Source organism: Seriola dumerili, unplaced genomic scaffold (genome assembly GCF_002260705.1).
Source record: "Seriola dumerili isolate Sdu_G_001 unplaced genomic scaffold, Sdu_1.0 BDQW01016195.1, whole genome shotgun sequence".
NCBI classification, from domain to species: Eukaryota; Metazoa; Chordata; class Actinopteri; order Carangiformes; family Carangidae; genus Seriola; species Seriola dumerili.
In genome coordinates, this window is record NW_019190450.1 from 9,333 (window position 1) to 24,452 (window position 15,120).

Sequence of the window (15,120 nt, forward strand, 5' to 3'; positions counted from 1 at the left end):
AAAGAAAGAAAGAAAGAAAGAAAGAAAGAAAGAAAGAAAGAAAGAAAGAAAGAAGTGTGTATTTTCAATCTCCATCACCTCTGATCTCACTCTTACCTTCATTGGTCCTGATCACTGCTTTGTCCAGTTTGGTGACGATGTCCTCCTTCACTCCAAAGAGCTGAAACACACAGTCGTACCTCCTCCAGTCTTCAGGTGTGACTGATGAAATGTCCAGGTCAACTCTCATCTGGAAGCTTCCATCATGGTTGGGGAGGGTCTCTCCTTGGTCCACGTCCTCATGAAGCTCCTCTCCATCTTTCCTCCAGAACATCACAGCTCTGTGAGGGAAGAAACCTGTAGCGTGGCAGCTGACTGGAGAGGAGGGAGTCTTCTGGAGGAGAGACACTGAGGGAAGCTCTGGAGACAGTGAACATATCCTGTGCATCAGTTCAAGTGCACATGATGCAGTTTACCTCCACCACCAGGGGGAGCCAAAGTCTCACTCATGATGATAATACAGGGGTTAACTGAATTATTAGTTAGATGCTGTACTATATTAATGCTATACTTAATAACAATAAAAAAAATATTCCATTATAAATAAAAATCCTGCATCCTCTGTAGTGGTTCTCAACCTGAGGGTTGGACCACCTCTACAGGGTCTCAGGGTAAATTTGGGTCGGTCTTGAGATGATGAATGGAGGGAGAAGAAGAAAAAATAACTGTGACTTCAATCTGTCCCATAAATGTAGTTGAGTGAAAAGTACAACCTTTCCCCCAGAACTGTGGTGGAGTAGAAGTATAAAGTGGGTATATACTCAATCATACTACTCAACTATATTAAAACCGTAGTGAAGAACAGAACATGAGTAAATGTACTTTGTTACATTTCACCACTGGTCATGATTGAAGAGTGAATGTCCGTTTATGGTGGTAACAAAAAAAACCCACAGTCCTGCCAGACAAAGTTACATGTGGACAAACACAAATCATATCCTGTTGAGGCTGACATGAGTATTACAAACATAAACACTTTATTATCATTATTTTCACTTGCTTCTTGCCCACACATTCTTTCACGTACAAAGATATTTATATGATTCAGGATAATCATCTGTAAATGCATAACTGAACCCAGCTTCATTTATTATTTCCATTCATATTACCATCCCAGTCTGACGCACTATGAGTTAGAGATGTTAATAGAGCGAGTAAGAGTGAGACAGAGAGAGAGAGTAAAGACAAAGACGTGAATGAACGACAGTGAGAGTAAAAGTGGAAACACGGTCATATACACTGTAAAGAGACATTTCAGGTCACGTGACTCTACCTGGTCTATCCAGAAAACCACTTGCATAGATCAAATACTTCTTCAGCCAGAAAGGATAAACGTTGATGACGATGTTCTTCCAATACTGATTATTAGCTGTATTTCCATCCCACTCCTGTTTAGTGGTGTCAGCCTGGGGGTTTGCCGCGATCCACGTCTCTGTCTCCAGGTCAAATGTGAGGAAGTCTTCCCCATTATAACCATATTGATTATAACCTATAACCTTTTCAGTCTCATCATCCCAATCACAGCCCAACATCTGCTGGATGATGTGAACACCTGAGAGACAGAGACAGAGACAGAGAGTAAACCAGAGTGAGTTCAGCTGCACTCAGCTGCAGTTTATGGAAGAGGATCAGCGCCACATGTGAAAGTCCAACTCTGACTTTTTTCCTCAGAGTTGTGTCCCTAATCCTCTTCCGTAGCAGTTGATGTGACATCATTACTGAAGAGACGAACTGTCATTGTCTCCTGATCAGACTGATTTACCATTTCACTACAACTCTGACGCAATGTCACCCTGACATCATTTTAGACGAGGCATCAAGTTTAGAGAGCAGCAGTTAGGGTCAAGACAAGGTGTTGTATATTCCAGTATCACAAATCCCTCAAGGGGTATTTCATTTTACTATGCTAATAATTACATAGTCACCTGCATGTGAAATAACTCCACTCATGCTTCTCTTTTGTTCAGACATTTATGCAGCTATTAACATGTTCATTCATTCATTCATTGTCTACCGCTTATCCTCTAGTAGGGTCGCGGGGCGGCTGGAGCCTATCCCAGCATCCTTTCGGGCGAGAGGCGGGGTACACCCTGGACAGGTCGCCAGTCCATCACAGGGCAAACACACAGAGACAAACAACCATCCACTCTCACATTCACACCTATGGTCAATTTGGAGTAACCAATCAGCCTAATCCCCATTTGCATGTCTTTGAACTGTGGGAGGAAGCCGGAGTACCCGGAGAGAACCCACACAAGCACGGGGAGAACATGCAAACTCCACACAGAAAGACCCCGTGTCCGAGCCGGGACTCGAACCCGGAACCTTCTTGCTGTGAGGCGGCAGCGCTAACCACTTTACCACCGTGCCGCCCCTATTAACATGTTAATAAAGTAAAAAAATGTTTATAAAGCATAAATCAGTGAATACACATTGCTTTACAAAAACCATAATGACTGCAGCACAGCCTCAGTAATTTTCTCCTCGTGCTCTGAGAGCTGCACAGATGAAGATAAACAAAAAATGTTAGTTTTGTACTTCTCTGTTCTCTGTCTTTTAATTTTATCTACATCTCAATCTCACAATTTTCATGTTCACATCATGTCCTTTAAAGTGTAATTACCCGAGAGGCAACAACCTTTCACGTCGGCCTCTGACTCAGTCAGACTCAGTCTCAGTGAAAAGAACTGCAGACATCTCAGCAAACCTTTGGCTGCAAAGACTCCACAGCTGTCAGTTACATCAAAGTAAAATCCAGTAGTCACACTGATGCAGTTTTACAGGAGCTTTACATTGTTTGCTTGTTATGTTGTGGCAAAAAGTCATCTCAAGTATTTTTAGTATTTCAGCATGTACCTCATGTATTCTTTGGAAAGCATTAGTGAACTGAGAATAGTTAATTACTATGATTAGTAATTGAGCTCATGTCAGCGTGACTGGGACAAGAGTCCTGGGAGAAGATTGTGAATCTGAGTTACTGGAATATGTGGTGTTACAAATACATAACACAACAAAATAGCATCAGATTTAGGCTGTTTATCCTTTGTGACTACAAGGTGAGCAGTAGGGATCCTTCCTCCCTCCTGTCGCCAAGTGTTTGCTAATGTCTATAATAAATTATGGTCTTGGCGCTTTACAAATAAAACTGAATGTTTGAATACTCCAGGTCAGAATGAGGGGTGTTTCTCCATATCACTTTTTTTTAACTAATGAGGTGATTGTTGCATGAATGCACCAACCAGCAGCAGAAAAGCAAACAGTGCATAGTAATGTTCATCTACTCATCCGTGTGTTGTAACGCTGTTGTCATACACAGGTTTCTGCAGCAGAGTCATTACTGACCAACTCAGCAGAGTAATTCTGTTCTAATCAAGTGGAAAAAGAAATAAACATCTTGTCAGAAACATACCTCCAGTTTGGTTTGAGTGCTGCTTGAAACTGTCTGTTTGCACTCTGAGGAGCTGCTCATAGTTAATGTAACCCTCAGACATCCCTTCCCAGTCTTGTTGATTATTCTGTATTAATATTCTCATCAAGGCATGTCTGGGTTCTGGTGTTTTCATGTTGCTGTCATAGTACGCCATCTCAACTTCCTCAAAGTTTGCTGCAGCCATATAATCAGGGATGTTTGGATTTCCAGAAGAAATCATGGCGTGAAACTTCAACGAGTGTTTGACTGTAAAACAAAGAGGATTTAATGGATTTGAGTTGTTTTATTTTATTCAAACATTATTTTAGTATTTACTAGTTTTCACTTCCCTGAACACAAAGAGATTTTTTACGTTTGATCAATCACAATGAGCCGAAAAAACAAGAATAAGACATTATAGTCCCGTGTTATGCGAACACCTTACAATGATGTTCCTGAAATTTGAAAAGTTTAAACCACCAGCATCAGATTGTGATGAGACAGTCTGATAATCATGTTAAAAGATTTTAAGATTTTAGACTTAAGAACAATCAGTGCGTCCTTTAATCACCTGAGAGAGATCAGAGTTAGAGTCTGAGGTTTATCCTTCCAGCTGATACTGAAATCCCCCATAATATGACCTCATTCCGAAAATTACAATCTCTTAGCATGTTTTTAAAATGGTCATAAAAAAAATTATTTGATAAAGGTGAGCAACAATTATAGAACAAGTTATATAACAGTTATTTTATATATATATATATACATATATACACATGTATTGATCTGACCTGTAGACGCTTCGTGGCAGAAGAGCAGCAGTATCATGAGCTTCTCCATCTTGTTCACACAGACACAGCTGAAGTCAGTTGGTTTTACTTTGTTTATTTCAAAGATGTTTCCTGGTTGTTAAATTCTGTGAATTCTTAAGGTGTGTTCACCTGAGTGACTCCCTGCAGGTGAACGAGGGCTTCACTCTGACTATCCTCTGTTCCCTGTTCCTTCCTGCTTCACGGAAACTCTGTGTCTCAGCTTGTCTGCTGCTAAAGTCCAAAAGAGCTTATTATAATAATAATGGTAAGCTTTTTTTTTTTTTTTACCACCACGCAATTATTAAAATCAGTAAACACACAATGTTTTACAAAGACAATAATGTCTGCAGCACAGCAGCAGTCGTTTTCCTGACAGTGATTTTCTAATGTTCTGGTCTGGCTCATTTGTACCTCACTGTTACGTCCCTTAGTTGGAGTCTAGGGGTGACAGGAACCGTAACGTGACAAATCAAGAATTAAACTGAGTCAATGAGTACTAGAAGGTAGTTTATTGCACCCTGAAGGTCTCAACAAGGAAGTCCAATGTGGGGGAGGAAGGGACAAAGGTGGTGTGCCAATGAAATGAACCCAATAAAACAAAATGAGGCCTAAGCTATCTTCGTCTACTGAAACAAAAACACACAAAAGAAAACCTATCTCCCTAATCTAAGACAAGAGCCTCCAAAACAATACAGCGGGTGGCACCCACCACTAACCTAATGTTTCTAGACAAAGGAAAACGGCATGTTGAGATGTACAGGGTACCCCAACTTACCTAACTCCTTCCTCTCACCACATACCTTCAGTACATCCCATTATTTCATATAACAATAACCAAAGCAGCTGCTTAATCAATGAATTCTGTGGCAATTGATAAATGTCAAAGATGTAAAACAAACCCAAACTAAAAAAGAGACAAGTGGTCGCATCAGCACAACAAACACAAAACGCATGTGCAGAAAATCAGGTGAAATAAACTACATGTGTGTTTCCCACCTCTGTTATGTCTGATTCCAGCTTTACCTGAAATGGTTGAGTTTAGAATCTGTTGACCACCTTCATCCTTTCTAATCCCAATATTTCCCCAGTTGGTCCTGATCTCTGCTTTGTCCAGTCTGGTGACGACGTCCTCCCTCACTCCAGAGAGCTGAAACACACAGTCGTACCTCCTCCAGTCTTCAGGTGTGACTGATGAAATGTTCAGGTCAACTCTCATCTGGAAGCTTCCATCAGGGTTGGGGAGGATCTCTCCTTGGTCCACGTCCTCATGAAGCTCCTCTCCATCTTTCCTCCAGAACATCACAGCTCTGTGAGGGAAGAAACCTGTAGCGTGGCAGCTGACTGGAGAGGAGGGAGTCTTCTGGAGGAGAGACACTGAGGGAAGCTCTGGAGATCTAAACGCAACAAGGCCGTTTCTACGAAGTTTTATGCCACAGATTTAGCAGCACAAATCTACAGAGGAGGTTTAGGATTTACAATTCTGACTTTTTTCTCAGAATTCTGAGATTAATGTCAGAAATTCTAAAAAGGAAAAGTCACGAGGTCACGTGTGAATTGTTTTTGGAGTTGATTAAATTCTAGTTTGTTTTATTTTTTTCCACAATGTGGCCCTAAATCGTCTTCCGTACAGATCAATCATTGGTTCAGGTAATTTTGTCAAAGGATAAAAAAGACTTTCATCTTAAAGAACTTCAGTCTAAAAGTTGGATCCAAGTAGTTTTTACCCCAAAAAAGAGCGCTGTCATATATTAAACAAACTAGAATATATGTGAAATCAAGCTGCTGTTACAAAAGGAAGTTGAAATAAAACGTGTATCTCAAACCGTGAGTACACGTGACAGAAAGGAGCAACAGAAATAAAGCTTCATCATGTCTTAGTGGAAGCTGATCTGGTGATGAACTTCAGGTGATTGATAACACACACAACACACACACACACACACACACCACACACACACACACACACACACACACACACACACTAATGATATGATCGCCCACACATCAATAGATACCCTCTACAGGAAGACAGTTTACAGGAAATCATAAAATACCAAACCAAGGACATCTATATGTGGTTAGAATTGTGCAAATAATAGAGACTTTATGTTCTTATAGTCTGGGATACTGATGTCACCTTACACAAGCTCAACAGCCTATGTTCATTGTGTTTTCAGGTAACTGCAACTCTAAAGCACATTTTGTCAGGCTTAGGTTAGTTTCTGTTGCAAGCCGGTATAGTGCGAACATAACCAGGTTTTAAAAAGCTTAGGCTCAGGAAATGAAGACCAACGGAGGCAGCAAAATTTAGGGGAGGGTCCTAAAACAATAAAGAAGTTGCAACTCAAGTTTTGGGTTTCAAGAGGGAGAGAAAGTTAGTAAGAACAGCAAGGAGGCAAGCAGCTTAGAGGATGCCTTGGTGATTGGGAAATGCAGGTAGATTTAGGAGGAAACGCTTGTTGTTCCCCAGGAAATAAGCCAGTACAAAGTTAAGGCTGACATAGTCTTTTGTGGTCTAGGAGTAGAAAAACGAAAGTATATTTTCAATAGAGCTGACTGTTCCGTGGGAGGCTTCAGTTGAAAGAAAGCAATAATGAAAAGGAAAAAGCTCAGGTATGTCAGAGTTAGGGGCAGAAGAGAGCAGCGAGGATGGAAAGTTAGGAATTGTCCAGTGAAGTAGGTGTTAGAGGCATTTTATAGCAAGGTCCTGTTCGTCTCTTTGGTGAGGGAGTTAGGAGTGAGTGGACAAGAGTGTGAGGAACAATGTATGACATGTCAGATGAGGCAGTAAGATTCCAGCTCAGTGGAATGTAGGAATGAGAAGAAGTAATGGGTACTGGGGGCCCAGCAGGGGGAGCACTTAGTGAATCTAGACAGACTCTGATGGAGAAGCAAGGAAGAAAATCCAGGAAGAAGGAAGTGTTTTATTTACTAAGTGAGTGGGTGGTGGCCTGTGTGAGCCTCTGTTGAGACCATGTGGTTAGTCCAGGTGAAAGTTGGCCTGTAAATTGTTTGTTTTTTATTGTTTTTGAATTGGGTTTGGTAGTGTGTCTTTGACTGTCCTATGAGTTGGTTTTTGGTTTTAAGGTGAGTTTGTAGGTGAGTTTGTGTAATTGGGTCTTTGGAGAGTGGGGAGTAGGGGGAGGTAGAGCACAGCCCCTAACTCCGGCGGGGAAGTTTAGCCAACAGGCCCTCTCCCTCAACTCTACCTCCCCCTCATTCAAATTGGCCGGCCACTTTCTGGAAAAAGAAAAATAGAGAAAAAAACATCCAGTCCTAAACACAAGAAACAGAACTGTTTTTAGGGAGTTTGTTTCTGAATCCTGGCGGTGTGGTTTTTGTCCTAGTGTGATTGATGTTGTATTTGTGGCTACATAGGCAGGTAAAAGGAGAAAATAACTGTGGTCACGCAGCCAGTGATGGCTGGCCATTAGGGAGTGACTTCATGGGAACCGCCAGTGATCACTGTCCCTAGCCTCCTGGAGGTGTCGGTGACGCAACTAGACGAAACCACTCGGTGGAAGGAAGGTTCCCACCTGATGACCCCCAAAGACATGTTATCTATCACTGGCCAATAGTCGTAATAGCTGAATTAAAGTTATAGGATTTAGGATGTTACGCTTGGGAGCTATTCACTGAGGTTTGGTTCCATTTTCTCAAGCAAGTTTCTTGTGTTTTACCTATAAAAACCAAGCTCAGAAGACAGCACTCTCGGTTCACTTACATAAAACTTATGAATTTAAATGGTATGCAATAACTTTAAAGAAAACATTTTTTTTTAAATTACTGGTCATACAGTATATAATTTTAAATATTTGATATTTAATAAATTAATAGTTTATATTAAAACAAGGAGCTTACCCTGCTGCCTGTGTGGAGGTACGAAGCCCCTGAAGCTGCAGTATCTCAAACGTTTAGAGAGAGATTAAGTCTCATTAGCGGCAGTTATATCTCTCCTTTGGCAAATTGTTGGATTTTTATATTTGGCACGAGAATGAAATATGATTTACTTAGTTATTTAGTTATTATTGTATTTTGTTGTTGTCACAGAAAGTGCAGGCTTCCTTTTATAGAAAGCTTGTTCTTCTCCACGGACACTTAAAACCACTGAAGCTACAATCTTAAAAGTCCAGAAAGAAATATAATTTATCACAGTAAATGATCTCGACTGGAACCTGGAAAATCCTATACTTTATTATGCTCATTGCCACATTGGTTTCTTAACTTGCTTTATCTAATTAATGATAGAACTCCAGAATATAACAGACGTCCCTTTGCTGATACCATGTGCACGCATTGTTCTTTAGTAATGTGCATAGCAGTTTTAAGGTATAAAACAATACGTTGGTTTTTGAGTATGGCGCAGAGAGAGACGGAACAAAAGAAGCAAGAAGTGAAAGTTCCTACTTCTCATTTCATTTTGGCAGCCATAGAGAGCGTGCGAGTGTTTTGACTGACCAAAGCATCACTCAGATGCAACATTGCTCAATATGATGCATGAGGTATTTAATATAGCACCTCTCAAACACATCATGTGTGCGCAACACTTTAGAATGTTTAAGTGTAAAAAAAATAGGGACAAACTTGAACACTCACAATCCCAAGATTTTCAATCAAACTGATTGGCAATTTAAGAGTCATGCTCTTACAGAGAGAGGAGGAGCAGGATATTCAAATTTGAGAGAGACTCGTAAGTGCTGTCTTTATAATTGCAATTAGAGACGAGCAGACATGTCCCCCATATCGATATGAATGACACAAACATCACGCTTGGACCCATAAACTGTTCTGCAACTTCATATCTAGGTACACAGATCAACCCACCATGCATATTTGCAGCCTGAGAGAAGAGCTAATTACATCTTGTATCTGAGTTTGGAATTTTATATTATTACCTCTCGCACCTTCAATGATTATGAACAAACACCACTCACGAAGAGGATATCGCTATATTTGATGAATATGTTTGCTAGCTGGTTGAGAGAGCTCTATCGCATTCGCGGATCAAAGTGTCATTTAGCAGTGCTATGACGTGACACAGCAACAACCCGCCTGTTGTTTCCCGAGTGCCCGGGGGAAATGCAGGATATGCTTCGATGCATGATATAATCTGTCGCCACGAGGATAGGCTTCCAAGAGCCAGTGATGAGCTTGGGTAATGGTAGGATCAGACACCCTGGGGCCAGGTGGCTTCCGAAGGCCACTATGATATTCATCCAACACTTACCCTTCCCCTTGAAGTAGAACAGCGAACATACACAGGGAGCGATGAGAGCGCGTAGGTGCCCAGATCTGGAATCCTGTATGAGAGCGACGCTTTCGACCTCTTGCCGCCTGCATGGTTCTGTGTACTCGTATTTTTTTATTTAGTTATCTTACTTGCACCCCTGATGGCCCTAGTATATGGATCATAGAGCGCGTTCGCGATATGTTAAGTCACTCATGGTGCAGAGAGCACTCCAAGTGCGATAGTTCTGGGCCCTATATGTGGATATATAGCACCTTCCAGCACTCACAGTCGAGTTTTATTGACCGTTTGAATTTTGACTTTGGTATACAAATAATAAATCGCGCACTCTTTTGCAATCTAGAGAAGATGTGACCTATCCCAAATCAATTGTCAATGGAAGGATTTGGGAGCGGTTCTGTGGCGACAATTATTTCTAACACAAGCTCTGTAGTCCTTGTCCCGTCTAGCTACACTAGCAGCTGCCTTTCTACAAGACGAAACACTCTTGACTTTAGTGGAATATCTGAAAAAGTAAACCATGAGGCACCGGTGATAGCAAGAGAGGAACGAGCTTCCATTCTCTTCTGCTTCACCGAGTAAACTCCCACTCAAGAGAAAGAGATGAGTTAGTGAACCAGTGTTTAATCTGAACAGCTGAGGTTTTTTAAAAATGGCAGAAATTTTCATGAATGACGTGTGCGAGCCGTGATGGTCAGAGACTGTAACCAATACAGAGAACGTGGTCAGGAACCATTCATTAGGAGAGAGTTAGTGGAGTATGCCCGCAAGTCCGCGTCCCCTGAACCCTCCGACCGCTGTGCGATTCTCGGCTGTTCAAATGTATCGACATTATATTTATATATATATATATATACCACGGAGAATGCCTTCTATGATCTGTCACATTTTATTGCGGCTACGGAGAAGCCAGGAGGGTTATATTATTGAGTCTATTGCGCTGCTGAGAGACGCCTGAATTACAGACGAAGAGTACCAGGGAGAGCTTCTATACACTCACATAATTGTGAGTCGCATCTGAGCTAGCCAGTTATATCACAGGTAGCTGGGGGGGGGACACTGTTTGCCTCCACCCAGTTCATCTGTTCCTACTTGTGAGACGAGATGGGAAGAATTCAGCAGAGATTGGGCGCAGGAGTTAGGTAAATGGAGACAGCAAGTTGCGCAACACCCCGACTATTGATCCCGTACAATGAGAGCCGCAGACAGGAACTCTGAAAAAGGAGGAACTGGCAACCAAACAAATCTCTTCACCATTGCAGTGCTGCATGCTATGTCCACATGCGGTGTGTTTCTGAAAGTGGTTTCCAGTGGTAACGCAGTCAGAGTTAGCAGGTGCTGTCAATCATATCCCTGGGTCAACACGAATCACTCGAATATAACTACAAAAAATAGAATCACTCCTCGGAGTAATGGAATATCCCTTCAGCCATCCTCAAGACGCTAAGATTTCAGAGAGTTACATCTGTTTTATATCCAGTAAGTCTTAAATAATAAGTATGAACAATTTGTGTGAAATTGTCAAATAATTGATGTGTGAAGTCTTGAGTTATGGTTAAAAAGTGTTTTCACAGGTCACTGTGACCTTTTGACCCCAAATCCAGAGTCCCTAGTGAGATATGTGCCAAATTTTGAGAATATTCCGTTGAAGAGGCTCTCAGATATTACAAATCACAAGGGTGGAAGTCAACATGACCTGGAACCTTTGAACTTTTCTGTCATGTCATGCTCATTTCCCTGTCATCCCGATTACTTTTCTCTGATAAAAGGGCAGGAATAAGATTAAACTTCTGGAAAGTCTTGAAAAATTGGCTGAAGAATGAATTAAAAAATAATGTTTAGGTTAAAATGAAAGAGTAAGTGCATAAAACGTAGTGGGCCACAGTGGTGACACTATACACACCTATTTCTCAGCAAGTTCTTGTTCTTTGTGTTGTTAATGACTAACGTTCAATTAAAAATTTCAGATAATCCTAGAACCATAAACAGGAATAAAAAAACCCTGGCCTCCACCCACCCTCTAATCTTCACTCTTACCTTCATTTTCTTCTCTCAATATTATGAAAAACATTGCATATGCCAGTAAATATTGTGATATTCAATATTGTTGTTGCTGTTTCATCCTTCATCATCAAGTCTCATTGCATACAATTATTTCATATAACAATAACCAAAGCAGCTGCTTAATCAATGAATTCTGTGGCAATTGATAAATGTCAAAGATGTAAAACAAACCCAAACTAAAAAAGAGACAAGTGGTCGCATCAGCACAACAAACACAAAACGCATGTGCAGAAAATCAGGTGAAATAAACTACATGTGTGTTTCCCACCTCTGTTATGTCTGATTCCAGCTTTACCTGAAATGGTTGAGTTTAGAATCTGTTGACCACCTTCATCTTTTCTAATCCCAATATTTCCCCAGTTGGTCCTGATCTCTGCTTTGTCCAGTCTGGTGACGACGTCCTCCTTCACTCCAGAGAGCTGAAACACACAGTCGTACCTCCTCCAGTCTTCAGGTGTGACTGATGAAAGATCAACTCTCATCTGGAAGGTTTCATCATGGTTGGGGAGGATCTCTCCTTGGTCCACGTCCTCATGAAGCTCCTCTCCATCTTTCCTCCAGAACATCACAGCTCTGTGAGGGTAGAAACCTGTAGCGTGGCAGCTGACTGGAGAGGAGGGAGTCTTCTGGAGGAGAGACACTGAGGGAAGCTCTGGAGGGAGAGAGAGAGAGAGAGAGAGAGAGGGAGAGAGAGAGAGGGAGAGAGACTATATTTTACTTCATATTCGCTGTAATGTTAAATGACATTCAAACAAACATGCTGTTGTAAAACTGCAGCAGACCATGGATTACCTGTTCTCAGCAGAGAGCTCTTCCCAGAGTTCACGAACATCTTCAGCCTTTCAGGACAGAGCTGGGTGAGGAGGTTCTTAATGTGAGCTAACGCAGCTTTGTCAGTGTCCCACTCCTGTTTAGTATCGACAGCCTGTGGTGTTGGAGCGATCCACGTCTCTGTCTTTACATCAAATACTATGAAATCTTCTCCATCATAACCGAACTGATTATAACCATTAACTTCTTCAGTCTCATCGTCCAATTCACAGCCAAACATCCTCTGGTAAATGTGGACACCTGAGACAGAGACAGATAATATGTTATTACATACACTGTACAGTATATGATTTGATTGTATTCTTTTTACAACATTACAACATTTAAAAAAGCTTGACAGTGAGCAAACCTCTGTTTGATCTCAGCTCTAACAGGTAACCTGTCTGTGTGGTGCAGACTGTGTTTTCTCTCCATGTGACACTAACCATACTTGAATTGTGCAGTGCGCTGTGTTGTACTGTACTGTAAATAGTGGATTCCAAAAAAAAGCATTAGTGTGTGTGTGTGTGTGTGTGTGTGTGTGTGTGTGCGCGCGCTTGTGTTCATGACAGGTGTCTACATCTGTTTGCTGTGTATCAAACTAGATTGAAGAAATAATTCAGCAGGAAAAAGTGAGACCTACAGTAAATATACCTCCAGTTTGGTCGAACCTCTGCATCAGAGTCTTCATCATGGCGTTGAAGGAGCGGTGACCAGCGTGACACTCATCGGTGAACCAGTCCATGTGGTTTGGATCATGCTCCAGGGCTTTTGTCATCCAGTCCTGTTTGGGTTCAGCTCGACTGATGTTGCTGTCGCAGTAAATCACCTCAACTCCATCAACCATCGTAACGCCGACAAACTCCGGCCATTTTTGGTCTCCAAACACGCCAGTGTGGAGAAAGTGCAGGGAGTGAGTCACTGCAGCAGAAACAGGTTTTCTGTTAAGTTAAGCCTCTTTGGTAAAGCTAATCATTTCTGCAACTTAAGCAATTTTTTAACCTAAAAATGTACTAATTTGTTTTTTTTAAAAAGATAACTGATTAAATCGATTTCATGTTTGGCTGCATCCAAACCTTGTTCACCAGTTTATAAGAAACCAGCTCCTCCTGTGAGAATTCAACGCGCTTCATGTAATAGAGAGTAAAGAACGGAAAGTGACGAGACAGTCACGTAAGCTGCACCGAAGCCCTAATGCAATAAGTTAAATAATTAAATAGGAGCAATAAAATGATAAATATACTTGCAACCGAAGGTGTTAAAATTAATCTAATTGTTTGTTACAATAATATAAATAATATGTTTTTCAGTGCAAATACTGTAATAAACCTGCTTCTATTTTAATCATGTGCTTTTAAGCTTCTTTCCAGTAACTTTACCTTGGAATGTCACTTTATGGTATTTACAGGACTCAATTTAGCACTTAATTAATTGAGCTCAATTTTTAAAAAAATGTTTTGGAAACACTGGGTTATAAAAATACAGAGGAAACATTCTCTCATTATTATTTTTAATTGGCCTGTTAAAGAAGTTCTGGTGTGAGAGCAGCAGCACAAGTTTCCTCCACATCTGGCCTGTAGAAGAACCATACTGTCAACAGTGTTTCACAGAAACTCATGGTGGAAATCTGCATGTTGTGAGTAAGTATTGAGTATAAGAGCTGATAATCTAACAACAAGGCCGTTCTCAAGTTTTATGCCACAGATTTAGCAGCACAAATCTACAGAGGAGGTTTAGGATTTACAATTCTGACTTTTTTCTCAGAATTCTGAGATTAATGTCAGAATTCTAAAAAGGAAAAGTCACGAGGTCACGTGTGAATTGTTTTTGGAGTTGATTAAATTCTAGTTTGTTTTATTTTTTTTCCACATGTGGCCCTAATCGTCTTCCGTACAGATCAATCATTGAGTTCAGGTAATTTTGTCAAAGGATAAAATAGACATTTCATCTAAGAACTTCAGTCTAAAAGTTGGGATCCAAGTAGTTTTACCCCCAAAAAAGAGCGCTGTCATATATTAAAACAAACTAGAATATATGTGAAATCAAGCTGCTGTTACAACAAAAGGTTGAAATAAAACGTGATCTCACCTGGAGATACAACGTGACAGAAGAGGAGCAACAGAAATAAAGTCTTCATCATGTCTTAGTGGAGCTGATCTGGTGATGAACTTCAGGTGTATGTATACACACACACACACACACACACACACACACACACACACTGATATGATCCGCCCACACATCAATAGATACCCTCTACAGGAAGACAGTTTACAGGAAATCATAAAATACCAAACAAGGACATCTACATGTGGTTAGAATGTGCAATAATAGGACTTTATGTTCTTATATCTGATACCTGATGTCACTTACACAAGCTCACAGCACTCTCTGTTCACTAACATCAAAACTTATGAATTTAATGGTATGCAATAACTATTAAGAAAACTTTGTTTTTTTTTTTTAAATTACTGTCATACAGTGTATAAGTTTAAATATTTGATATTTAATAATTAATAGTTATTTAAACAAGGCGCTTCCTGTGTGGAGGTACGAGCCCCTGAAGCTGCAGATCTAAACGCTTTAGAGAGAGATTAAGTCTCATTAGCCAGTTAGTATTTCCTTTGCATTTTTGGATTTTAATTCGGCACAAATAAATATATTTACTTAGTTATTTATTGTTATTGTATTTGTTGTTTTCACAGAAAGTCGCAGGCTTCCCTTTATAGAAACTTGGT

General features: G+C 40.6%; 2 protein-coding genes across 2 annotated transcripts; both read right to left on the reverse strand.

The window, feature by feature from the left end:
- Positions 1–64: 64 nt before the first annotated feature.
- On the reverse strand, positions 65–5,560 carry LOC111240160 (major histocompatibility complex class I-related gene protein-like). The gene is made up of 4 exons (XM_022770142.1): positions 5,284–5,560; positions 3,449–3,715; positions 1,313–1,591; positions 65–399 (listed from the first exon to the last, which is right to left on the reverse strand). The coding sequence occupies exons 1-4, from the start codon at positions 5,558–5,560 to the stop codon at positions 65–67; spliced, it is 1,158 nt and encodes a 385-aa protein (XP_022625863.1).
- A 5,987-nt stretch (positions 5,561–11,547) lies between these two features.
- Positions 11,548–14,519, reverse strand: LOC111240161 (major histocompatibility complex class I-related gene protein-like). The gene is made up of 5 exons (XM_022770143.1): positions 14,471–14,519; positions 13,037–13,303; positions 12,365–12,643; positions 11,934–12,224; positions 11,548–11,630 (listed from the first exon to the last, which is right to left on the reverse strand). The coding sequence occupies exons 1-5, from the start codon at positions 14,517–14,519 to the stop codon at positions 11,548–11,550; spliced, it is 969 nt and encodes a 322-aa protein (XP_022625864.1).
- Between the last annotated feature and the right edge of the window lie 601 nt (positions 14,520–15,120).

What these genes read in the sequence shown, in the direction of transcription:
- LOC111240160 (XM_022770142.1), bottom strand. Translation starts at nt 5,560, where the DNA reads ATGTTCTGGAGGAAAGATGGAGAGGAGCTTCATGAGGACGTGGACCAA. An exon ending in GCACTCAAACCAAACTGGAG is followed by an intron (nt 1,592 to 3,448) that starts GTATGTTTCTGA and finishes TCTGTCTCTCAG; the next exon opens with GTGTTCACATCATCCAGCAG. An exon ending in TGGTTTTCTGGATAGACCAG is followed by an intron (nt 400 to 1,312) that starts GTAGAGTCACGT and finishes CACTGTCTCCAG; the next exon opens with AGCTTCCCTCAGTGTCTCTC.
- LOC111240161 (XM_022770143.1), bottom strand. Translation starts at nt 14,519, where the DNA reads ATGAAGACTTTATTTCTGTTGCTCCTCTTCTGTCACGTTGTATCTCCA. An exon ending in CTGTCACGTTGTATCTCCAG is followed by an intron (nt 13,304 to 14,470) that starts GTGAGATCACGT and finishes TTTCTGCTGCAG; the next exon opens with TGACTCACTCCCTGCACTTT. An exon ending in GAGCTCTCTGCTGAGAACAG is followed by an intron (nt 12,225 to 12,364) that starts GTAATCCATGGT and finishes CTCTCCCTCCAG; the next exon opens with AGCTTCCCTCAGTGTCTCTC.